The 25,103-nt window shown below is 50.2% G+C and overlaps 1 protein-coding gene and 1 long non-coding RNA gene across 3 annotated transcripts in view; one reads left to right on the plus strand and one right to left on the minus strand.

The window, feature by feature from the left end:
* The window catches only part of ROR2 (receptor tyrosine kinase like orphan receptor 2), a 185,105-nt gene that overhangs the window by 133,449 nt on the left and 26,553 nt on the right, over window positions 1–25,103 (plus strand). For both annotated transcript variants that reach the window (XR_003126804.3, XM_025423561.3), the window contains exons 2-3: window positions 6,321–6,398; window positions 24,708–24,995. Coding sequence is in view for 1 of the 2 variants with exons in the window: in XM_025423561.3 (XP_025279346.1) it covers window positions 6,321–6,398; window positions 24,708–24,995 (366 nt within the window). In the remaining variant the exon portion in view is untranslated. The remainder of the gene's footprint in view (window positions 1–6,320; window positions 6,399–24,707; window positions 24,996–25,103) is intronic.
* LOC112644841 (uncharacterized) lies at window positions 7,231–24,514 on the minus strand. Its single transcript, XR_003126805.3, has 4 exons — window positions 23,652–24,514; window positions 10,392–10,587; window positions 8,869–9,053; window positions 7,231–7,921 (listed from the first exon to the last, which is right to left on the minus strand). It is a non-coding gene; the product is annotated as an uncharacterized LOC112644841 (long non-coding RNA).

Raw genomic sequence — 25,103 nt, forward strand, 5'->3', positions numbered from 1 at the left:
CCGACTGCTCTGTGGTTTTCGAGCTGGCGGTTCACCCGGGGTCACCAGGGCGCTCCCAGTGACCTTACGGGGTCTCTTTACTATCGACACACCTCGTCTGGCCCAGCGCCCCGATGAATGGACGCCCCTTCGGGGCTTTGTACGGTGCCCGTTCCCAGGTATTCGTTTCTTGTCTTCCATTCTCCCGTCGCGGGCATCACGAGCGGTTTCGACTGCGCGTGTCGCCCAGCTCAGAGGTGGCTCAGGGACGCGTGGCCAGCGTTTCCCACGGCAAGCGGATGGGCTGAGTTTTCATTGTAAAACTCCAAGGCTCCCGGCTCGCTTCGCCGTCACCCCCTCCAGGCTGGGGGCTTTTTCTGGGCGCTGGCTGCTGTTCTTTCTCATATCTTGCAAATTATACCTTTTCCCGGGGATGACCAAATCCAGGAATGCCAAGCCTTGGTGAATAAAGTGCCCCTCACTAATTAAAAAAGGAGCCTGCTTTGAAGTTGTCCAGATATGCCAGAGACTACACCTAATTAAATCACAACAAGTGTACTGATTCAGATCAACAGGTAGAGATTAGTGGATGAAAAGTATGAATAACAAAACATTTTAAGAGACACGAATCAAAACAAAAAGGCCCCATGGACTCTAAATCCAAGGGCGTGGGTTGAACTTCATTAGGAAATTCTTGCCTAATAGTGTCTCTGCCTCTAATGAGAGACTGAGTATTTTAATAGTACAGAAAGAGCCTGGAAACCAGAATGGGCCCACTCGCCACTTTACAGACAGAAATTTCTCTCACTGGCCCCACACGTCAGGATGTCGTGTTGGAGGCCCACGTCGGGAGCAGGTCCAGAGAAGATTTTTGTGTGACTGCTGCACGGTTTGTGATTACTCCGCATTTCCCGACACTGGGTGCAGGGCGTACCTGTCCAGCAGGCCGCCCCCCACCCTGTGAAACCCTGGCAACTCAGCAAGCATCATCCAACATCGGCGGTGAACCCTTTCTCTGGGTCACTCTGCAGACGCCAGCTGCTCCAGCTCTGAACTTGTAGGACCCCTGATAAGTGATGCAAAGGATACACCCTGAGTTCCTGGTTCAGAGCTGCTATCGCCGTGCCTGACAATTAAGGCAGGATTCAACTCAAAACCCCACATTCTCCAGGGTGACCTCATGTCTGAGCATTCACTGGCCTGCTGTTGAGCCTTTGAACAATGCAGACGAAATCCAGTGAGTCTGTGGTGTTGCACTCCTGTGGTTAGCATTCTGGCCTGGCTTTGGGGCTGTATCTGGTGATCAAGAATGTAGGGTGTTTGGAGATGGGATCTTCCCTACAGCCCTTCTTTACCTGTAGAAGATATTATATTTTGACGGGTTAGTCTAAATTTTTGCTCACGGGCTTGAACCATGGGATGGGATGTGTGATTGTTTCCCAGTACGCTTACTGTGTAGGATAGTTTCGGATTTAGAGAGAGTTGTGATGGTTGTAGCGAGTTCCCGTGTACGGCTCACCTGTCTCCCCCCAGTATTAAACCTTACACGAGTCTGCTACGTTCGTCACAGTGCCTCATCTGGCTCATTATTCACAACCAAAATCCACGCGGTTCCTATTTCCTTAGACTTTACCTAATGTATTTTTTTTTCTGTTCCAGAATCCCATGTGGGTTGTTACCACACTGTATTTAGTCTTTGCTTCTGGGCATTGAAGTGTAATTTTGACATGGGTCAAACCGTACATGTAACGTGTCATTGTATTAAAGCAGCCACTTTTAAATTTGTTTCGCATTACATGTTCTCTTTTCTTTAAACATCAAGAAAACAAATAAGGAGCTAATAAATCATGCCTACTTGATTGATGCCAGCGACGGTTTGAGGTTTCCAGTGGCTTTGCACTCTCTCGCTGTATGGGCTTTTAGAGAGACAATCACTCCTATCCAGTGCATCATAAATGGACACATGGCCTTCATAGCACACCTTGTAGCATTTTGCCAAAACGAAGGACACGCCATTTGCTCCAAAGAGGTGCTCTAATTCAGAGGGAGATGATGAAAGTCCAAGGCATTAGGGCAAGTGGGGCTCCTCCCTTAGGTGGTTCTCCGTTCAGGTCTCCTCGTCTGTCGGGGGGCCAGCGGGGGTGAAGGCAGCAGCACCAGGTAACCCGAGTGAGCCTTTGTGTGAGGAGGTGCTGGGCAGGCCATTGGGGAGATGTCGCAGAGTCACACCACCTGGGACAGTCACCAGCCAGCCGGGATCGCCTGGGCAATGCATGGGGTTAGGTAGTGGATTCAGCCAGCACCACTGACGGGCAGGAGAACCCACTAGTCAGGGAGCCTCAGGTGATGCCAGTTCCAGTGCTGGTGCTGCTGGACCCACACTCAGTCCCCTGTGTCCAGAGCCCGAGAGCCCCACCTTCCCTGCAGCATCACGTGAACATGCGCTGGTCTCCTGGCAGGTGCACGTCAGGCCCCAAGCATCCCACCTTCCCAGCGGCTCCTCCGGTCCCATCCTGTATCACCTCCGATCTCGATCTCGAGTGCACCTCCACATCCTGTTCCCCTCGGGGAGCCAGATCTCCTGTCCACTCTGGGTGCTCTGATGTGCCAAGGAGGCAGGGAATGGTCTCTTTTGCTGGTCACCTGCCCCAGCTTCATCCAGCCTCTTCCTTCCTTCCTTCTCTCCTTGCTGCCTAACATTTAAAAAATCAAATTATAAAATTGTTCTTTGTTCAAAATGCCACATACTGTATGACTTCATTTATGTAAAATATCCAGAACAGATAAATCCCCAGAGAGAGAGAGAGAGAGCATGCAGACTAGTAGATATGGGGTCTGGGAGAGGTGAGAGTGGGAACGACTGCTGATGGTAACAAGGTCTCTTTTGGGAGTGTTGAAAGATTCTGGGATTAGATCGTGGAGACGGTTGTACGACCTTGTCAACGTACCCAGACACACTGGATTGTAGACTTGCAAATGGCGAGTTTTATGGGATGTGAATTATGGCAATTATTTGATGCTTTTTAATTGGAGAGATGTTGAAAAATAAAATAAAGGAAGAAATTTTAAATGACTTTTAAAATTCCAGATATGTAATAGTGACATTTTGATGTGCGTGTGCACGTGTGTGTGTGTGAGAGAGTTTTTGTGGTTGTTTTGTTGGTTTTGGCTTGTGTTTGTCTTATTATTTTTCCTTTGGGGTGTTTTGGACCCTTTCGGGGGAGCCAGGAGAGAGCCTGTTGGAATCTGCTGAGACGCTGTCACATGTCATCGGTCCCCAAGTTCATATTTGCACTTGTTACGTTTCACTTAGACATTTAAGACACTCTGTGTGTGACAGGAGTGAGAACAGCCATTTTGTGTGTGACTATGCTCTGTGGGAGAACGACAGTTTTCTAATATCAGACCATCAATGGGGTCCTTATTTCTCAGTTAGGAAGCCACAACAGGGCCCAGTTGTGTTGAAACGTAAGGCGACAGCTCAAAGGACCACGACAATTGGCCAATTCTGCGTTTATTCACATATATGGCTTGTCTTGGCAGGGTGTCTTGTATCAGTCTTGTGGGCTGCTTGAAACTCTGCCCAGGTTTCCAGACATGTAGATGACACCCTTTTGCTCACATACCCAAACTAAATTATTACCAAACCACACTAATGTGTTTAGGGCAAAGCTTGAGACTTAAAGAAACGAAAAAGTCAAATCCCAGCTTATATGTCGACCAGCACAACCTTTTCAGACAGAATCATAGCATCTCTAAGGTCAATAGCGACTTGGTGGGTCTGGGGGGGTGGTGACGTCTGCTCAGGAGTCAGCAGAACAGGGACGCCTGGGTGGCTCAGTGGTTGAGCGTCTGCCTTCGGCTCAGGGCGGGATCCCGGGGTCCTGAGATCGAGTCCTGCATCAGGCTTTCTGCTCGGTGGGGAATCTGCTTCTCCCTCTGCCTCTGCTGCTCCCCTTGCTTGTGTTCTCTCTCTCTCTTTTTCTCTCATAAATAAATAAATAATAATAATAATAAATAAATTAATTAATTAATTAAAAAGTCACCAGAAATGTTGGGATCACCTCTGGCTCCTTCCACACAGGGAGCGTGCTTGTCTCCACTGCGCCTCGGGTGGAACATGTTTGCCTCAGAACCAAGAGTTGCCTTGGAAGAGCTGGGAATCTATTCCACAGTGGAATTGGGCTAATAGTGCTTATTTTTCTTCAGGGTGTATATTTATTTGACCGTTTCACACCATTTGTCAATTTCTAAGCAGTTAATAACTTTTATGCCTCCTTCAGATGTGTGTATATAGCACGAGTGTGTTGGATTTCCTGTGGTCTCCCTGCATTTACACAGTGCTGAGTGATGGTATGTGTGACGTGCCAATTTACAGTTTCAAACTCAACTGAACTTTAATTCTCGAGCACAGATGCGTCGACTGCCTCACGGGTGTAGTTCATGCCAGTCTCCGCCCCGGATTGGGTCTAGGTTGTAATGCCGGGACCACCAGCCGTCACCGGGATGCACCCCACATGTCCTACAGCTGTTCACAGTCCCCTGGGCAAGCTCATGATTCCTGAGGTTACGCTATGACCACTGCAGGGGACGTGTTACCATTGGGGGCGTCATCTCAGAGGAGAAGGGTGGTACTTCCACGTGGTTGATCGTGGGGGGACATTTCACCAAAGCTGGCATGGAGTGAGGCATCTGCTGGCTGGCCCGGTTTGGACTGGACACAATAGGAAGAGGAGCGTGAGAAGCCCGGGCAGAAACAGCCTCTCACTGGCCTCGTGGGCGCCGGGGCTGGACTCCCAAGGGCGCAGGTTGTGTGTCACTGGGCTCGTCCTGCAATTTAGGAGCTGGCGGGATGGGCAGGATCAGCTTAGAGACGTCTTGCTGGTGCCCTTACCTGCCCTCTGGCCAGTGTTCATGTAGCTGAACAGTCTGAAGACTCTTGTGCGCCTGGTTCTGTCTGCAAACCGCTTGTACCACTTGTACCCCACTTTCAGAGCTCAGCGGCCTGGGGCCAGGCCTCATCTTGAGAGCGGCCTGATGGGTCTGGGTGCTTTGTTCACTCCTGAGTCTCGTTTAAGAGAGGCGGGGGGGAGGGGGGCGTTGATAATTGAATTATCTTCTGTAGGATTCTTTAAAAACGGAGGCGAATGCCCATCCCCTAGAGGTTGCCATCTGAACCACGTCTAAGTGTGTGATGTGGTGGCATTCACAGCATTCGCACTGTTGTGCACCTGCTGCCACCACCTACGGCCAGAACTTTCTCATCTCCCTCATGTGCAACCATCCCCATGGAACACTAGCTCCCGGGCCCCCTGCCTGCAGCCCCGGTGCCCACCATCTGCTTTCTGCCCATGAATTTGATGACCCCGGGGACCTCATCCACCATTTATGTGTCTTTCTGTGTCAGGCTGTTTCCATCAGCGTCACGTTCTCCAGGTTCCTCTGTGTGTAGCTGGGCAGGATTTCTTCCTTCCTGAGCCACACGATGTTCAGTGTGTGTCCCCCACTCTTCGGTCGGCTTTAATGCCATGAACCCAGTCCCTCCAGACCTGTTGTCAGGGCCGCCCCTGATGTCACTTCATCTCCCCCACCCACTCCTGCCCCCGACCTACCAGGGGAACCCAGTCATGGCCAGGCTACCAGGTGACAGGGGTCACACTGGGACAGGGAGCAGGGTGTCCCTTGCCCCTGCCCTTCCTTCCCCCAGGATCTGGGGGCCTGTGTCTTTGAGTGGCATTTCTGGCCGAGCAGGCCAGATCTGCTCTTGTGCTTGGCGTGGGTGAGTCTGGAGCTGGCTGCTCCTGCCGACACCACCTCCCTCTGAGGGGCGGGCTGCTGGTGCCATAGCATGAGACACTTCTGTCCTCACAGCTGTGCGTGGATCGGTTCTTGGCTGCTGACCCAGGAGCCGGGAGGGGAATGAGCTGCCTATGACGCACTCCAGTTCTGAATTCACTCAGAATTACCAGGGGCCGCATGTGGAGGGCAACCTGCAGACTCTGGCCATTTGTTTTATTTACTTTGTTGACCGGTGTTGTTGAATTTCTCTCCTGCCCTGCACGGCGCTCAGGGCCTCGGTCACACGCTGGCCTCATCTATGCGTACTGCGTAGCACCTGCATTCTGCTGCCCTTGGGACAGACATTAAGAAGCACAGCTGCTGTTAAACCAAATCTGATGCTATAAGAGCCCTCTCTGCAAGTCACTACAATGTCTCATCCCTCTAGGTTTTCTATAAACAGTGGGCAGTTTTGCTGGAATACTGTTGTCTTTGCATGAGAAGCAAAGTAAAGACCTTGCAGTACAATCTCATTAATGGACATGCTGTGCTCTTTTCCTCAGGGGAAGTGGAGGTTCCTGACGCGAATGACCCTTTGGGACAACTGGATGGACAGGATGGCCCTATTCCAACTCTGAAAGGTAAAGTGTGAGTTGCTCTTGGGAGCAGGTGTTGGAAAGTGTTCCCGGAGTTGCAGGCAGAGAGGCACATGGTTGGCTGGCTGTCTCAGGGCTCGGCTGCTGGGGCGGGTGGCAGGGTGCCCGGGGCCCAGCACCCCCCTGCTGGTAAGTGTGATGGCATGACGTGCCTGCATCTGGGGCTATGAGGGCATCAAGGGCTGGCGTGTGCCAGTTGGAAGGTGGTAGGTGACAGGTGACCAGGCAGGGGTGGACAGATGGCTGCTGGAGGGAGGCTGGGGTCTTGTGGGGAGCTGGACTCCTGGCTTGGCCACTGTCACCTGCTGCCAGGTGCTGGTCCTCTGGGGTCACTGTGTCTATGGAGTCGTCCAGAGGTAAGGGGCTGCAGACCGAAAGGCTGCCATAGCCCATGGTCCAGGTGGGGTGGGGGTGTTGTGGTTACCAGGGGGGCAGGTGACTCCCCTAGGAGCAGGTCTCCTGAAAAGCTTCAGCGTTTCCCACAGGTCACCGTCCGGGTCACTGCTCACCTGGCACACTGTAGGCATCTCGGGTTGGTCGAGTCGATAGGGCGGGTTTCCTCAGATGCAGCCCGGTTTCTTAATTAAGGAGGCTTGCAAGTGGCGCCCTCTCGCTGTCCCCAGGTGCCGGAGACAGTGCTCTGGCCCTCCTCCTATTAGGGCACTGATCCCCTTGAGCTTCATCTACCCTAATGCCTCTCAAAGGCCCAACCTCAAAGACCCTCCCCCTGGGGACTAGGCCTTTTACGTGTGCATTTCTGGGAGACACAGTTCAGTGCCTAACGGTGATCTATTAAAGCATTGACTTTATTTCTGCTTAGCATCTTTCTGGTTATTCAAAGACCAGAAGCCTAAAATAATTGCTGAGCTCCCTGCCCTGAGGGTCCTAGGTCCCCTCAGGAGGTGGTTTCCCTCCACGTGTCCATGGCTGGGTCTCCTGGGCACTGAGCAGCCAGGACTCAAGTCTCCTGGCTCCAGTCTTGGGACTGGCGCGTCCCCGTCGGTCTCAAGAGGCTTCCTGGGGTGACATGGGACGCTCACTGGTACATGCTGTTTGCTCGAGGCCAGTGGTCTCAGTCAAGGGCATGTGGAGCTCTGTCTGCCCTTGGTGACGCCCAGGTGTGCAGAGCCCACTACGGTTGCACAGAGACCCAGGGCTTGCAGGGATCAGGCCTCGACCAGGACAAGGATATATCCTTAGGCGGGCAAGGCCTATGCCCCAGGTGCTGGGCCTTGGGAAATGTTTCTTCAGAAGGAAGATGGTTTTTGATGGTGAGTCTGAAATCATTTCTTGAAAGGCTGCCGTAGCCCACGGTCCAGATGGCCCACACATACTCCTTGACGGGCCCTCTGTGCCAGCTGTGTGTGAGACCCAGCCACATGTTGGGGACCCAAATAACATAACACCGTTGTGTGTGGTCTCTGCCTCGTGATGTTTCCCATACTGGGGAGTCAGCATCCTGAGACCTTGACAGAGTAGCTCGGGGGAAGAGACGGGGCTGTGGTGAGCTAGAAGGAAGGAAAGGGATGTGACACAGAGATCTGAGGAGCTGACAGTCAAAGAGGAGGGTGTCCTGGGCCATGGCAGTGCCTGTCCAAAGGCCCCAGGGTCAAGACAACTTAGTGTCTTGGAGCAACTGAGAGAAAGGACTGGGGTAGCTGAGGTCAGAAGGATCACCAGAGGCTAAACGAACATGACCCAATACCAAGGCCATCAGCTGTGCATGGGTCTTTAAATCAATTAAAATTAAATAAAATTAAGAATCCAGTTCCTCAGTCTTTGAGCTACATTTCAAGTGCTCAGTGGCCACATGTGGATAAAGGCCACCACGATAGGCAGCACGGATCCAGAATATTCCCTCACCACAGACAGCTCTGTTTGGGCAGCCATAGGTAGGACATACACTGCTCTTTAGGTGGCGGGAGAATGTTCTATTTTATTCTGAGCACCATCCTCCACTGTGCAGGGTTCTGGCCTGGAACATGGTGTAGCCTGATCATTCTCTGCAAAGATCACCTTGGTCTGGAGGGTGATGGAGGAGAAGTAGAAGGGGCTGAGGAGGGAAGAGGGAGGTGAAGGGCTGCAGGATGGAAGTGAGGGGCTGAGGAGGGAGGTGAGGGGCTGCAGGAGGGAGATGGGGCTGCAGGATGGAGGGGAGGGGCTGCAGGAGAGAGATGATGGGCTGCAGGACAGAGGTGAGGCTGCAGGAAGGTGAGGGGCAGGTGGAGGGAGGTGTGGGGCAGGTGGAGTGAGGTCAGGGGCTGCAGGATGGAGGTGAGGGATACAGGAGGGAGGTGAGGGGCTGCGGGAGGGAGGTGCGGGGCTGCAAGAGGAAGGTGAGGGGCTGCAGGAGGGAGATGAGAGGCAGGGAGTAGGTAAGATGCAGGGAGGGGGAGGTGAGGCAGGCTGAGCAGAGGTGGATGAACCATAGAGTCCAAACCTAACCTGCACTCACCTGGTAGCCTCAGGAGCACCCAGGGGAAGCAGCGTGTTTACAGCAGACCTGTCCCCCAGGTGCAGGGTGCTGGGTCCCTGGGGGCCAGAGGGGCTGGGAGCACCCCCCCAGCCACAGCTGTGCCTCAAGCAGCATGGCGGGGATGGCAGAGGCGACTGCAGGATGGACGGCAGTGGGGGGTCCACCTGGAGGGAAGACACACTTGCTGACTGAGGCACGGAAATGATCGTGACCTGAACTTTCACAGAAATTGTTATTCCCATCCAGCCACAAGCTCCAAACCTGGACAAGATCTGGTGCCTTGGGTGGTATTCTGGGTCTTTCTTTTTGGTGTTTGAGCAGTATCTCAGGCCCACAACTGCATGCTTTGTAACACCCTCTGCTTAGTTGGGATTTGATAGCCTCCGTCTGTTTCTGTTAACCCACATGGGATCGTGTGAAAGCCATGCGTGCTTCGTGTCTACAGTGCTGAGGCCTTTGGACACTTGCTTTCCCTTCTCCTGGGCACAGAAACACCAAGTGCAGAAGTTCACTGGTGAAGCAGGTGTGTGTGTGCATGCATGTGCATGCATGTATGCAGGTGTGTTTGTGCATGTGCATGCATGTGTGTTTCTCTGTGTGCATGAGTGTACATGCACATGTGTATGCACATGCATGTGTTTCTGGGTGTACATGCATGCATGTGATTATGTGCGTGCATGCATGTGCATACGTGTATGCAGGTGTGTTTCTGTGCATGTGTGCATGTATTTCTGTGTTTACATACATGTGTATGTGACAGTGTGCATATATGTGTGTGTACACATGCGTGCATGTGTGTTTGTATGTGCATGTGCATTTCTCTGTGTGTGCGTGCATGTGTGTGTGCGCACGTGCGTGCATGCATGCTGTGGGTGGCAGCACAGAGGAAGCAGAGGGCCATGCACGGGTGGTGCAGCACGCTGGGCACAGCTGTCTGAATGGGGCTTGGCCTGAGTGCACAGCAGGCCGGGAAGTGGCTGCGGCTGCCCCTGCAGCCCAAGCACCCACGGCCATCGGGGGCTAAAGGGGCTCAGGGTGCCGCCCTTGTCAGGAAGCAGCGGCAGGAGGCATGTACCGTGTGTTACCTTCCCAGGTGTGACGGTCAGCATGGGCCTCCGTTCTAGGCCTCTGGACCTCCACGGGCCTCGGGAACAGGATCGTAGCAGATGGCCCACCCGGGGCCCCCGCCACTCCCCTGCAGCCCTATGCTCTGCTTCTCTGGCGTGATATTCTTCCTTTTCTGGGTTATGGCTTTTGCACAAAAGGATACTGACGCTGCCTTCCTCTCTGCTCCCCTGGCCTCCTCCTTGTACGCTCAGTGACGAGAGGAATTGGCCTGGCCATGCTTATTCCATGTGATTTTTGTTGAACATCAGACTATGGCACCACTTGGCCCCATTTGGCTGAACTCTTAGAAAAAAGTAGTAACAGCTGGATGGGCTGTAGGAGCTACTGCTTTAACCTGCTTTACATTCATGGTGCCCCCGCGTCTGTGAACTCACGGGCAGGTGAGAACGGCCAGTAGGTCAGTCCCTCGGTGAGAGAACCACTTTGCTTCTTCTGCGCGGACTAGGATCTGGGAATTCGGTATAGGTGTAGACGGTGCTTGTGTTCGGATACACTGCGCCAGTACTGAGCGCTGAACACGTATAGAGTTGGTGGTCGGTCCTGAGAGAGAAAGATCTCCAGGCAGAAAACCTACGTAGAAGAGAAAATAAACACAGGAGACTGTGATTTACAGCTGGGAAGTTTGCCTGAGACCTCGGTATGCCAGACGACGGTCACCGGTAGGACTGAAGCTGGCCCGGGAGGGGGCGATTCCAGCTGAAGTGCTGTTCACGCAGGAGGGAGGGCTTACCAGGAGCCTGCGTTCCTTGCTACGTTTGACACACTACCTGTTACGAGTAAGATCATTAGTGGTATTTTTGTCACGGTCACTGTTCCTGTCGGGACACTCACAAAAGCACACGTTTAGCCTGGAAGCCATTTGCCCTTGTGTTCCGAGGCTGTGTTTTAAGTACATATGTAACACGTCTTGGGTTTTGTAAAATCACTACTTTGGAATGCTTGTGGGGAGCGGGTAACTCCGAGAGCCCAGAGGGTGGTGCTGGGGGCCGGCGTGTCCCGCGGCCTCTGCAGACAGACCCGGTGTGCTCCTGTCTCCCGTCCCAGGAGAGGGGCTGCTCGTCGTCCAGGTGAAACCAGGAGGGGAGTTCCGACCTCTTCCCCCTGGGGATACATTGCAATTATAGGTGGTCCTCGGGGCATTCTAAGTCACAGGGCAGACATGACGCCTCACTCACCAGGCTGGCCCTGCTACGTGCAGCCTGTGGCGCTGCGGTGCTGACCTCAGGTCTCCTTGGGCACAGGGAACAGAAAAATCAGCAGAGATCACCGCGTCGGCATGGAGACGAGGCCCGTTGTTTCTGTTTGCTGAGCTCTGGGTTTCCGGCTCATGTAAGAGGCATGGATTGATTAGAGTGTGTGTTGGGTACGTTTCTGGAACTTTTGGGTGTGTGTGTGTGTGTGTGATTGCTTCCTGGAGTTTGCTGCAGGTATAAGGGCTCCAGGGCTGATGGGTAAAGTAGAAAACCTCACCCCCCTGTTGCAGACACAGTGCAAAGAGCCCTGAGCTCTGTGCCACTCCTTGGGGAAGGCCCGTTATTGAACACCCTCGCTCCTTCCCACGCCGAGAATTTGCAGCTCCCGTTGGACTGTCCAGGATGTGGACAGACTGAGCAGTGGTTGGAGTAAGGCCTAGCTCATGGAGAAGAGGTGTGAGAGCACACACACTCGTGCTGTCCTGGGCTGAGGGCGGGGAGAGGCCTCGTGCGAGCTCACGGTGAGTCTTCCCCAGGGAGGGTGGACATGCACCCCAACTCCCGGAGCATGAGGCTGGGCTTTGCCCCCACACCTTCCTCTTCATTGCCCCTTCGTCCCAGATTCCCCTCAACTCCCGGCCCCCTGTCCTTGCAGAGACAGCCTCGGCCAGGAAGGAGTGGCTGCAGCTGGCGGCCACTGCCTGGCATTGTGACTGTGGCTCCTGCTGGAGACAAGCAAGGCTCATTGGGTTTGGCCACCACCCTATGATCGGCTTGTTCACATGTGCTTGTCTTAACAGCTGTCTGTGTGTGTGTGCATGCGTGTGCATGTGTGTGTGTGCGTGCGTGTGTGCATGCCTCCAACCCCTGGATCTGTGTCTGTTTCCCTCTGTCTCATGTCCGTGTGCACTGGCTGGCATGTGGCCCCCTCCAGCTGTTCTTGGGGCGTGTTTCTCTCTGGGCTTGTCCATGTCTGGGTCTGCTAGCTGCACATGGGTGTGGTGATGCCCTACCCCCTTGTGAGGCCAGGACATGGCCCCGTGTGCAGGTGTTGGAATGTGGTGCCAGCTCCCCCCCCCCACCACTGCTCCCTGCTGTCGCCTCTGAGGGCTGTCGTACCTGGGGAGCACACACTAGGTGTCTCTAACCTCTGAAATCTACTGAAGGCCAGATGTCCAAAGTCAGGGTGTCAGCGGCGGGCTCAGTTCCTTTGGAATGTCCGAGGGGGACCTGGTGCCGCTGGAGGGGCTGGCAGGGTGGATGTCCTGCTCTTGTGACCGCAGCCACTCCCACCTCTGCCCCTGTCGCTGCACGGTCTGCCACATGGTCTTCTCTGTGCGTCTGGGTCCAAATGTCCCTCTTCCGATGGAGCCACTGCACCGGGGCCTGCCCGTACGACCTCAGATTGATGAGATGACATCAGCAATGCCCCCATTTGCCGATAAGAGCATGTTCACATGTCCTAGGGACTGAGCCCCAACACGCGGCATTGTGGGGGCCACCGTTCGCTGCCCCGCAGGACGGGCACTCTCCTCCAGACTGCAGACCCTGTCACATGAGTTCCTGCATTGCTCAGGGCCTCAGACTTCCTGTGCTCCTGTTTTCCCCTGCTCTCTGATTCCCACCTTTGGCAATCTCATGCCCTCCTCCCCTGCCCCTGCTGCTCCTTGGCTCGTCCAACCCACTTGTCCAGCCCACCCCGCTGCTGCCGCCGTTTGCAGCTACCGCTGGGCAGACCACTAGACGGCTCAGCGGGAACGTCTGAGCCACAGTGACCCACTGACCCTGCCCCCGGCTCATTTATTGGCCTGTAAATGCTTCTCCAAGAGAAGAGCAGCTTTATGTTCTGTGTGCAGCTCTCGGGGTCTCCCCCTCACCTGCCCTGCCAGACAGGTTGTCTGTTTTATTTCCCACCAGCCAAAGCCCTGTGACCTTGTGACCCCGTGACCCCAAGTGCACACGGCCTTCCTCATCTCCTTCCCAGACCAGTTGGTGTGGCCTGGTAAACAAGCAGCTCCTCAGGCACCTAAGTGATTTGACCATGTTGGAGAACATGTGGACGGCCAGTCAGGATTTGAAAAAAAACAACAGCATTAATCGCTGATCTGACTGTGAGGTGGGAGGGGTATCCCATGGTGATGAGGTCTCCTGTTACCTCTGCCTTGGGTGTCTTCATGCTTGGACTCAGCTCCACTTTCCAGAGTTAGGGATGAGCACAAGGCTGGCCTGGCAGCAGGGCCACGGAGCCCATTAGCATCGTTCTTAAAGTTACCCTGCTGTGCAGCAGGGGAAACCCTCTTGATTAAAAGGGAAGACTTCTGTTCTCCTCTAACACTGTGGGGTGTCGACTGATCCAAGGGAGCCAGATTCTCAGTTGTCTGGGTCCCACCCTACTTGGGCTGTTTGGTCCTGTCTGGAGAGGTTTATGGTGGCCATAAAGGGAGCCTTGTGAGCTAGAGGAGAGCTTAGCAAAAGTTAGTTACACACCCCGTATTTTGCACAAAAGGGAAACGAAGCCGGGAGTTTAAATGGGTGCCTGTGAATAAAGCCAAGGGCCAAAGCAATGGTGTGCTTCATCTTGAGAGAACTTTCTTTCTGCCTTTCCTTTTGGCCTCCAGAGAATGAATGATGGTTAGTTACAGTGGTGGACCAGATGAACTTGGCCACCTTCCTGCTTAAATTACATACAAGTGCTCCATAAAAATTAGTAAAAGATGGAAATGCTTAAGTGAACTTGCAGAGAGAGATAGAGCAATGTCCAGGAGCCAGATAGGAAGGAAGCAGAACTGTGACAGCCCTGGGCTGCCAGGAAGGATCCACTCTGGGTGGTCTCACTCTGTGGCCTTGGAGAATGTCTTCATGGCTTAGCTTATCTGAGACAGAGAGTTGTGTTCTGCAAGTGTCATGCACGTATGACATGGGATCCCCAGCAGTGAAAGATGGTGTCCCCATGTGGCCTGTGGGCACATCCATGGGCTCCAGGGGAGAAGGAACACCCAGTAAGTCATGGGCACCTTAACAATAGCTGGGGATGGGCCACGGGCTTCTGCAGATATATCAAATCCTCCAAAGCACTGATACCAGAAGAGACCCCCAAATGTAAATGCTACACTAGAGAGAATACCCAGGAGTAGGAGAATGCTGATTGAGATTATGTGAACAAATAAATGCCTTTGGTGTTACCAATTTCACTTGGAATTGGAGCTATTACATTTCCTTCAACTGGGAAAAATAAGAATTGTAACAAAAATCAAATTTGCTTTTAGGAAAATGAAAGAATTTACAATTCTTGTACCCTAAATAAGGCTTCTGGAAGATCATTACAGAAACTGTTACAGAAACTGTTCCGCAAGGCTCAGCTGCAGCTGCTGGAGCCTTGGGTTTCAGCGTCAAACCAGAGGGAATCCGTGGGGTTCAGAGAACTGAGTGTGGTAGGTAAGCCTTTGGTAGCAAGCCAGGAGACCTAGGGCCTACAGTCCTCACCTGAACCTTGGCTCGAGGGGGCAAGCACAGTAGCTGCTACTGTGAGAAATCAGGAAACCCAGTTTATGTGACAGGAATGTTGTGGGGAAATCCCAGGCCCAAGAGTTAACATGAAAACTTGGCACTGCCTGTTGCAGGAACTCCGTCCTCAAGGGGTTCCCACAGAAAAACCAGTCCTACAGTGGAAAATTATAAAGCACACTCAGAGAGGCTTGGGATGAGTGGTGAGCTAGTAAACAAGGGAGTCAGAGGGATTAAAGATAAAGGAAGAAAAGGCAGTGATGGGTTTGAAAACCAAACAGACCTTCTAGAAATAAGTTGTAGTCAGAGAAACGAGAAACTTGATGAGCAGGTCAAGGAGCAGATGGCGCACAGCTGGAGATTACAAAGGTTTAGAGAGTATAAAAGCAGTGAAGCACAGTGAGGACCTGCATACAAGGGGAAGTTCAGCATCTATCCAGGAGGAAAATTTAGAGGAGAAATAGAGGGGTATGGAGAAACAATGTTTGATGAGATACTGGTGGAGAATTTTATAGAATGGATGGAATTGGGATGGAAGCCCATTAAGGCTACATACAAATAAATTCACAGCTCAAGATCCATGGAAATGGCAAAGACAGAGAGGAAATATGCAAGGTAGCTTACAAGGGGAAAGGTCAGATTACCTAGGAAGGAACAAGAAGTAGGACTTGCAGCAGTCAACACAGAAGCCAGAAGATGGCAGTGTAATCTCCAGTCTAGAATTCCATACCCAGCTAAACTGTTACTCAAGTGTGAAAATCACGGGTTACTCTTCGACCAAGACTGAGGATCTTCACAACCGCAGTCCTTTACCCAAAGAGCAAATGCGATTCAGGATGAGGAAACACCTGAGGAACCTGCTCTTCTCTAAGGCAAGCATGTACAGGTTAATAGATTAGTAAGGGAAAAATGGAGAATAAAGAAAGAAACCCAGTAGAACACAGGAAAGGAGGATTAATGAATGAAGAATAAAATGCAAAATGAAAACATTAAAAATAAAACTTGCCAGTTAAAAAACTCATCATTCACACAGATAGACACATCAATTAACGTGTTAAATTATATGTTCTTTACAAGATCCATCTTTAAAATATAATCACAAAAATGATTTTAAAAATGAAAAATACAGTGTAAGACTGTGTTAATCAAAAGTACCCTGAGGTAGCTACGTTATTGTCAGACAAAATGGTCTCTTAGACAAAAGCCTTACTGAGTGACCTAATGACTAGCTGATGCCATAAACCTAAAGTTTGTTGTACCTAGCAACATGGTTTCCAATACATAAACACAACCCGACAAAATTACTAATAGTCATCTGACAAATACAGAACCAGTGAACACAGGTACCACTGAAAGTAATAGATAAGCATATTAAAATTTGAAAAACTTTACAAGCTTCATCTACTGGACATTTAAAAATCCCTGCACTGAGCAGTTAGAGAAACACATTCTTTTTTTTTTTTTTTTTAGATTTTTAAAAAAATTTATGCATTTGAGAGAGAGAGAGCATGAGCAGAGGGGCAGAGGGAGAGGGAGAAGCAGACTCTCCACTGATACAGAGTTCAGTCTCAGGACTTGGAGATCAAGATCTGAGTTGAAGGCTGATGCTTAACAGACTGAGCCACCCAGGCGCCCTGAGAAAACGCATTCTTACCAATAAAATGTGCAACACTTACTGTAAGTATTATCTCTGTGGTAGACTGTAAAACAAATCTCAGTGATATCAAAGAATTGTCATCACCTAGGCCATGTTCTGTGACAACAGCGCAGTTAGGAACACTTTCGGGGCGGCCCGAGTGGCTCAGTCGGTTGAGCGGCTGCCTTCAGCTCAAGTCATGATCCCAGGGTCCTGCGTTCGAGCCCCACATTGGGCTCCCACTCCCTCTGCTCCTCCCCCCGCTTGTGCTCTCTCTCCCAGATAAATAAAATCTTAAAAAAGAATACTTTCAACAACATACCTAAAAGGGAAAACATAATGTAAGTTTTTTTTTTTTTTTCATAATGTAAGTTTTAAGATACACTTGGGTCTGGGCAACGTTATGGAGATTAAATAATTTGTTAGTTGGCAAAGAAAAAGTTGAAGGGTATTTGTACTCTAAATGCATGTATTAGAAAAATCATTAACTGCAGAAGTTAGAAAAAGAGCAATAGTGTAAAAATTTGAACGGAAAGCTGCAGAAGGAGAGCCCAGTGGGTAGTAAACCTTTCAAAACACTCAAGCTCGTGACATCTTTAAGATGCAGTAGTGAAACAGCACTATTTCAGATCCATCGGATGGCAAACATTTTTAATCCCCTAAACACCAAATGTTAACACAGTTGTGGGGGAAACAGATTAACTGACATTGATAGTGAGCATGCATGATTTCAAGCATTCTTGAGACTTAGAAAAATGAGAGACTTCAAGGCCCTGTGACATCCCCTCTGCATACAAGTAGATGCTCTCAAGATATTTTTGCATGTGTGCAGGATGAGACGTGTATACATGTGGTCTTTAAACACTCGCAAAAATATGGAAACAGCTTGCTACCCCTCAGTTGGGAAAAGGATAAAGAAGTCCTGGTTTGTTTGTACAGTGAAGTATTATACAGTTGTTAAAATAAATGAACACCAACAAAGATAAATCCCAAGATGACTTTGATTGAAAAAAAAATAACTAGCAAAGATGATCTTTCAGAGAAAATTTCTAAAAATATAAAACAATAAAAATGCACATTGGAATGGTGTGTACCATTTCTCAGGAGAGGGAGGGAGAAATGGGGAAGTGTGGATTTTAGTTGCATCCTAGAATGTCTAATTTTTAAAAAAGCATTCTAAGTCAGAGATCCCTGGGTGGCTCAGTGGTTGAGTGTCTGCCTTTGGCTTAGGTTGTGATCCTGGGATTCTAGGATCAAGTCCTTTATCGGGCTCCCTGCTGGGAACCTGCCTCTTCCTCTGCCTGTCTCTGCCTCTCTCTCTCTCTTTCTGTCTCTCATGAATAAATAAAATCTTTATAAAAAAGTGTTCTAAGTCAAATATGGTAAAATTAGTATAAAATGTTGATATGTACACACACTATTGATGTGTGCAACAGGTATCTGTTACATTACTATTTATATTTTTTATATGTTTGTATCATTTCAGTATTTAAAATTTAAATTAAGGGATCCCTGGGTGGCGCAGCAGTTTAGCGCCTGCCTTTGGCCCAGGGCGCGATCCTGGAGACCCGGGATCGAATCCCACATCGGGCACCCGGTGCATGGAGCCTGCTTCTCCCTCTGCCTGTGTCTCTGCCTCTCTGTGTGTGTGTGTGTGTGTGTGTGTGTGACTATCATAAATAAAAAAAAAACTCTAAAATTTTAATTAATACAAACTAATATTGAGCAAAAACGATTAGGTAAAAGGATATGTGAGCAGTATGAATTTTAAAAGCAAAAAGGCTACAGTATTGCTCTTTGAAGAAAAAGTTTGCATAGAAAATCCAAGATGGTCAGGTCAGAAACTATTTTAACTAATAAGATAGTTGAGTAAAGTGGCAAGATAAAAGAAAAATATACACAGTGGACAGAATATTGACCTCCCAAAAATGTCCCTGGAATCTGTGAATGTTTCGCTTTTCATGGTGTAGGGACTTTGCAGACAGGATTAAGATTTTGAGATGGGAAATGATCCTGGGTGATCCGGGTGGGCCCAGTGTAAGCACAAAGGTCCCCCCTTAGGGAGGCAGGAGTGTCAGATCACTATCTGGAGATGTACTGCTGGAGGCAGATATGGGGCTGAATGCAAGGGAAGTGCCATCACCCAGGGCATGTGTGGCCTCCAGAAGCTGTAAAGGCAAGGACAGAGACTCCCAGAGCCTCCAGAAGGAACACAACCCTGCCGTTACCTTGATGTCAGGACTTCTGACCTCCAGAACTATAAGATAGTAAATTTGTGTTGGTTTATGCTACTAAGTCTGTGCTAATTTGTTATAGCAGGAATAGGAAATTAGTACAATATGTAGAAATCCAAGACTTGTCCTATAAGCCTTCCTTAAACCACTTAGATGGAAATAAAAACAATTCTTAAAGTACTAAGAATTCTAGGATACCTAAAAAACTGCCTAAAAATACATATGAAGGTCTCTACAAAGAAAATGACCAAACTTTCTTGACTAGGTGAGAAGGTCTGACATAGAAACATAGACTGTACTTTCTCCAAATTGTCAATAAGTCAGTTTAACGTAAATCATCTGTAAATGCAGCCTTTCTCTGACACCCCAAGTCTTATTTTTTTAATTTTTATTTTTTTAAAGATTTTTATTTTACTTATTCATAGAGACACACACACACAGAGGCAGGGACATAGGCAGAGGGAGAAGCAGGCTCCATGCAGAGAGCCCGATGTGGGACTCGATCCAGAGTCTCCAGGATCACGCCCAGGGCTGCAGGCAGCGCTAAACCGCTGCACCACAGGGGCTGCCCCGACACCCCAAGTTTTAAACCGAAACTACCAGGATGGTTCTAAATTGAATCTGGACAAGAAATAGCCATGAGATCGAGAAACCTTTCTTTTTTTGGAGACTGAGAGAAAGCGCGTGCATGCGTGCTTGCACATTGGGGAGGTGGGGGGGAGCAGAGGGAGAGAGAGAATCTTTTTTTTTTTTTAATTTATTTATGATAGTCATACAGAGAGAGAGAGAGAGAGAGAGAGGCAGAGACACAGGCAGAGGGAGAAGCAGGCTCCATGCACCGGGAGCCTGACGTGGGATTCGATCCCGGGTCTCCAGGATCGTGCCCTGGGCCAAAGGCAGGTGCCAAACCGCTGCGCCACCCAGGGATCCCTTTTTTTTTTTTTTTTGGAGAGAGAGAATCTTAAGCAGACTTCTCACCCTGCACAGAGCCCAACGAGGGGCTCGATCTCGCAAACCTGAAATCGTGAACTGAGCCAAAACCAACAGTCGGGTTGCCAACTGACTGAACCATCCAGGCGCCCCAACATTTGCTATTCTTGATGTCAAAGCTTATTTCATTTATTATAATTTAACAAATGTGACACTGCCCTAGCAACAGGCTGAGATCAGTGGTGTGGGGAGTGAAGTTAGAAACGAATAGAGGCTGTTTTAGATGCGGCGGCAGCTGAGGGATCACCCTCTGTGGACACAACCTTGTGGCAGAGACTTGACCCTGGAGAATCAGCAAATATCTGAGGATGGGGTGTTCTGGTTGACTGCATGATAAAGGGCCAGCTGGGTGTGTTTTAGGAAGAGTAAGGGACCCTTCCCCCCCCTCCAGTAAGTGAGAGTATGGGGAGAATAGAGAAAATTTCCAAAGTATTGATACCATGGACGTCAGCTGTCTGCCGTTACATGTCTTCCTAATTTCTTCCCTTTAAAAGCTCAGTTTAATCACCCACCTGGTGGGGGAGGTTGCGCCATGAGTTTTTGCAGTTACTGTGTCATCTACCTATGGTTTTGGTCTCTCTGACCTTCCAGTAGAGCAGGAAGGAGGCTGATTCAAGACCTAGCTTGGGGCACAGGTGCCATCCGTGGAGAGTCAGCCTTATCCATTCCCAGCAGGACAAGGCTTTCATATGCCGTTGCATCTAGAATCACCGGGGGCCGGTGCTGGAGATGTAGGTACCTTCTTCCCAGTCCTGATGTCTTCCTCTAGTGGTGCTTCATCGTGGGGTGGTTTCTGGCCTGCTCTTAAGTTTGTTCTTGGATGGCTTCGGTTCACTGACACTACAGCTGTTCTTTGTCCTCAGCAACCGAAAGCAAGTATTCCTGGCCCCAGCCACGTGTCTAAGAGCTTTTGGGAGATACCATTGCCCAGACCCCTCCTGGGTCTTGGTTGCCATGGGGGTGAAGGTGGTCTTTTTTATAAGCTCCCGGGTGGCTCCAGTGTGAAGACAGAGTTGAGCACTAGTGGTTTAGATGCGGGCAGGATCGAGGAGAATTAGTAAGAATACCACGTGAGGATGAGATTGCTGCACTAGGTTCTCTTTTGTTTTCTGCAAACTGAGGAGGGTGTGGCTTCAGGGGTGAGTGTTCATCTGTTGAGAGTGAAGGGGATCTGGAAAAATTGGATGCCTCAGGCTCGGAAGAAATCGGTGGATGCCTTACCTACCCTAGGATCTGAGCAAAGCTGAGGGTGGTTGCCAGCACTCAGGGAAGGATGCTTTCAACACAGTGGCTCCTCCTCCCACCTGGTACTTCCATCCACCCCACCCCACCCCACCTCCCACTTTTACCAGGTTTGTCCACCTCGTCTCCCCTTGCTCATCGACATGTACCTCGTCCCTCCTTAGGGGCATTTTCTGACCAAGGATTACATTTGTGATGACATGTAGCCATCAGCACGCTCTAGTTCCAAACTTTTTCTGCACCCCAGCGGGAGACCCCGTACCCATTAAGAGTCACTCCCTAATTTCCCCTCCCCCAGCCTCTGGCAACTAACTATTAATCTGCTTTCTGTTTCTGGAGATTTACTTGGTCTAGATATTTCATGTAAACAGGGAGAGCCAAGAGTGCTTTAATGATTAAATCAGTGGTGTAAGGCACACGAGCATTTCTTCAGGCCACATTAGCTATCATGATGAAGACGTCTGACGGGGAATTGCTGGCACTGTCTCTGAACTAAACCTCGTTCTGACTCCAGTAGATGGTTTCACAGTGTCCTGCGCGGTGGGATGGAGTCAACACCAAGCTCTTCGTGTCCATGCAGAGGGCAGAGGAGCCAGAGAATGGGGAACACTGACAGGTTCAAGTCTTACGCTTAGCAGTTTGTCGATCGAGGATGTAGGAGAAGCTGTGGACGGATATGATGAAGAATTCCATGTTTCCACACCCATTCAATGTAAAAAAGATATTCTGGAGAAGAAACATACTGGCTCTGTTTGCATCATTGGGCAATAATTATCAGCTGGCTGCTCCTCAAGTCTGCTTGGTTGGACGAAAGGAACAGACCCCTTAACTTTCTTCTCTGGCTTCTATCCCACTTTCTCTCCCTTTCTAGAGAAATGTTTCCATGTTGAAGAAGATCCTCCTCTATCTTTCAGAATATTTAGCCAGCCAGTGGAGCTGTCCCAGGTTGACGTATGCAAATGTCCTTAAAGTGGAGGGAGGTGGTGGCAGAGCCACCATCAAGCCAGTCCCCCAAAGGCAGGAGATGAGAGCCAGCAGTGACCACCATGTCCCCCGGCCCCGAGAACCCCCAGGCCCTGCTGCTCGTAGATGTTTGCTGATCACTTTGGAGACACAGACCCTTATGTTCAACCTTTACATGGAGCCATTGCCCTGGTCTGCCAGGAAGCTCTGGTTTGTCACAGGTCTCTGGAGGAACTGTCAGCAACGTGGAGATGAGAATTATAATTAAGCTTAGGCCAAGAAGAGATCGTTGTAACTTTAACGTGTCATCTGCTATTTTACATCATAATTTGATGGCTGTTTTGTATGCCCCACTCTGCATCCATGTTATGCAAACCTCAACGAAGCATTTGAATATTAAGCAACTTGAAAGTGCTTCATATGAAGCTCTCTGATTAAGTTGGGCTCCGGCCAGACACAGTGAAATGGTGCGTTCACCGTCATCTGTGCCTGAGATTATGTCAGAGTAACTGCTTCAGACCGTCCAAATCAGATTGGCTCTTGTGTTTGAAGACCCAGAGGTCTAGGGTGGGAGCTGCAGGAACCAGATCTCCCCAAGTCCAGCTTGTGCAATCGAGTTAATGAAGAGTGTACGTCCAGAACATCACCCTACTTGGTTCCAGGGAGCTGTCATTGACATGTCTCTCACATTCCAGCTTTGTGTCATCCATGAGAATTCTGTTCCATAGGTTAATTCAGTGAATTAAGTGGAGAGCATCAAGGTGGAATTTAATGATGTGAGTAATAATGATTAGTGCTAGTTAGTAACACCTCTCCAGACAGCTATCCACTGTCCCTTGTCGAGAAAAACCATCCCAGCCTATTAAAATCCACAGCCTCCCATCCGCTTTGCTGCCTCCTGTCACCCAACACCTAGCGGCTCTCACCCAGCCTGTGAAACGTACCTCAGGGGTCCACTAGAAACCCTATAGTTTTCCATCCAGTGAGGCAGTAATAAGAGATATGTGCCATCTTTCAACTTCATTTTATTTTTTTAAAAGGGTAGGAACCTACCAGAAATGAAGCCAAAAGATTCATAGCATGAATGTATCTTAGTTTTGTCTGAAGTGAGTTCACCTCCTCATGGTTGATTGTCTTATCTGTCTAACCTTAGGGTCTTTGTGTGTGTTGCAGAATTTTAGCTTGCATGCTTATCTTGACAGCATGATCTCCCAGCTCCTGACCTGGACTACGCATATACTCACACATCACACACTAAAATGCACACACATCACACAACACACCGCACATACACGGAGTTACACTCCCTGCACCATGAGTAAACCACATCACACCCACATACCTCATGCCTCACACACATATCAGAGGTGCACACACACACACACACACTGCACCACACCTACACCCACACCACACAAGCATGTACATACATACTCCTCACACACAGCACACCACATACACCTCATACACCATGTCACACTTGCACACCACACACCATACCACAAATACACCACATCACACAAATACACCATTTCACACACACATATCACACCACACACACCTATCAGAGATGCACACCACACACACACTGTACCACACCCATACCACACAAACACACACATACACTACTCACACACACACCATATACACCATGTCACACTTGCACACCACACCCACACACCACACCCACAAATATACACACCACATCACACACACATACCACACACACATCAGAGATGCACACCACGCACATACATACATACCCTCTCCTCTCTAATCTGTTTTACTTCCTCCTGTTCCCCATGGCCTATGTCACCAGCTGAGCATCCCCACCCCTGAGTGGATTGAGCCCCATACTCCAGCTGCACTCACTCTGTCCTCTGGGTCCTCTCGGGTCCTGCACTCCATCCAGTGTGGGTCCCCACACAGCTTCTCCAGCGCCTGTCCCAGGTGCAGCAGGACAGGGCCTTCAGCAGCACTCAGCCTTGACATCCTTGTTCTGTCCAGGCCAGTGGTTAGCTCATTTCTGAGGGTGTGTCTGTTTTGCGATGAATTTTTCCTTATCGAGGTTTTGTAGTTGGTGGTGTGGCAGGAAAGAGCATGGCCTTTCCAAGTGTGACTTACATGGTGGCTCAGTGAGATGAAACCTAGTGCTTGCAAAGAGAAACACAGTTGATCCTCGCTCTGGCTTTCGTACTTACGAGTACCCCTACTGTCTGAAGTGTACCCGTAATGCCCAAATCAGTGCTCACGAAGCCACTGTGGTCATTCACAGACGTGCCTAGAGCCGTGACAATTTAGACTTGCCCGATGTACACATTCCTAGCTGAGGCTCAATAAGGCGACCCCTGCCTAACTGTTTCAGCTCATATTGTGAACAAGTATCCTTTCTGTGGTCCATATAGTTCTGTGTTTTTTGCTTTTTTTTTTCTTTCTGTTGGTGATTTCGCTGTTTAAAATCCCCCCAGTGATGGTGCTGGAGTGCTGGTTGGCCTTCCTAAGCCCCAGAAAGCTGTGATGTGCCTTACAGAGAAAACACGAGTTAGCTAAGCTTCCTTCAGGCACGAGTTAACAGCAGTGGTGGCCGTGGGCTCAATGTTGATGATCCACGACCCATATTAGTCATGGACACCTAATAAGGTGTCTTCGGGCAGAAACACACGTAAAATGAACTTATGCCATGATTGAGGACAATACTGTGACCAGAGGCCCAAAGGAACCTGACGGTATTTCCATAGGAGCAGTGCTTTGCTAACCCAGTGTTCTCAGAACATTCTGGAACATTATTATCACCAGTGCCGGGAATGGGCTGTATTTACGTGAGAGAAAACAGGAGCCCTCCTGAGCCGGTCCCAGGAGGAGCGCCCGGCAGCCCCCTCTGCCAGCCCTCACTCAGTGTTGCTGTTCTGTGATCGCTCTCTGCTGCAGGCTACTTCCTGAATTTTCTGGAGCCAGTGAACAACATCACCATCGTGCAAGGCCAGACAGCCATTCTCCAGTGCAAGGTGGCGGGGAACCCCACCCCCACCGTGCGATGGCTGAAGAACGATGCCCCCGTGGTGCAGGAGCCCCGGCGCGTCATCATCCGCAAGACAGAATACGGCTCGCGATTGCGGATCCAAGATCTGGACACGACGGACACCGGCTACTACCAGTGCGTGGCCACCAACGGGGTGAAGACCATCACGGCCACTGGCGTCCTATTTGTGCGGCTCGGTGAGTCGGGGCAGCCTGGGTGTGCGGTTATCAGGTGGGGACACTCGAAGCCCCGGGACAGAAGGGTCATTTGCAGCTTGAAACCGCACCCCCACCTGCCAGCAGAAG

Source organism: Canis lupus, chromosome 1 (assembly GCF_003254725.2).
Source record: "Canis lupus dingo isolate Sandy chromosome 1, ASM325472v2, whole genome shotgun sequence".
Lineage (NCBI taxonomy): Eukaryota > Metazoa > Chordata > Mammalia > Carnivora > Canidae > Canis > Canis lupus.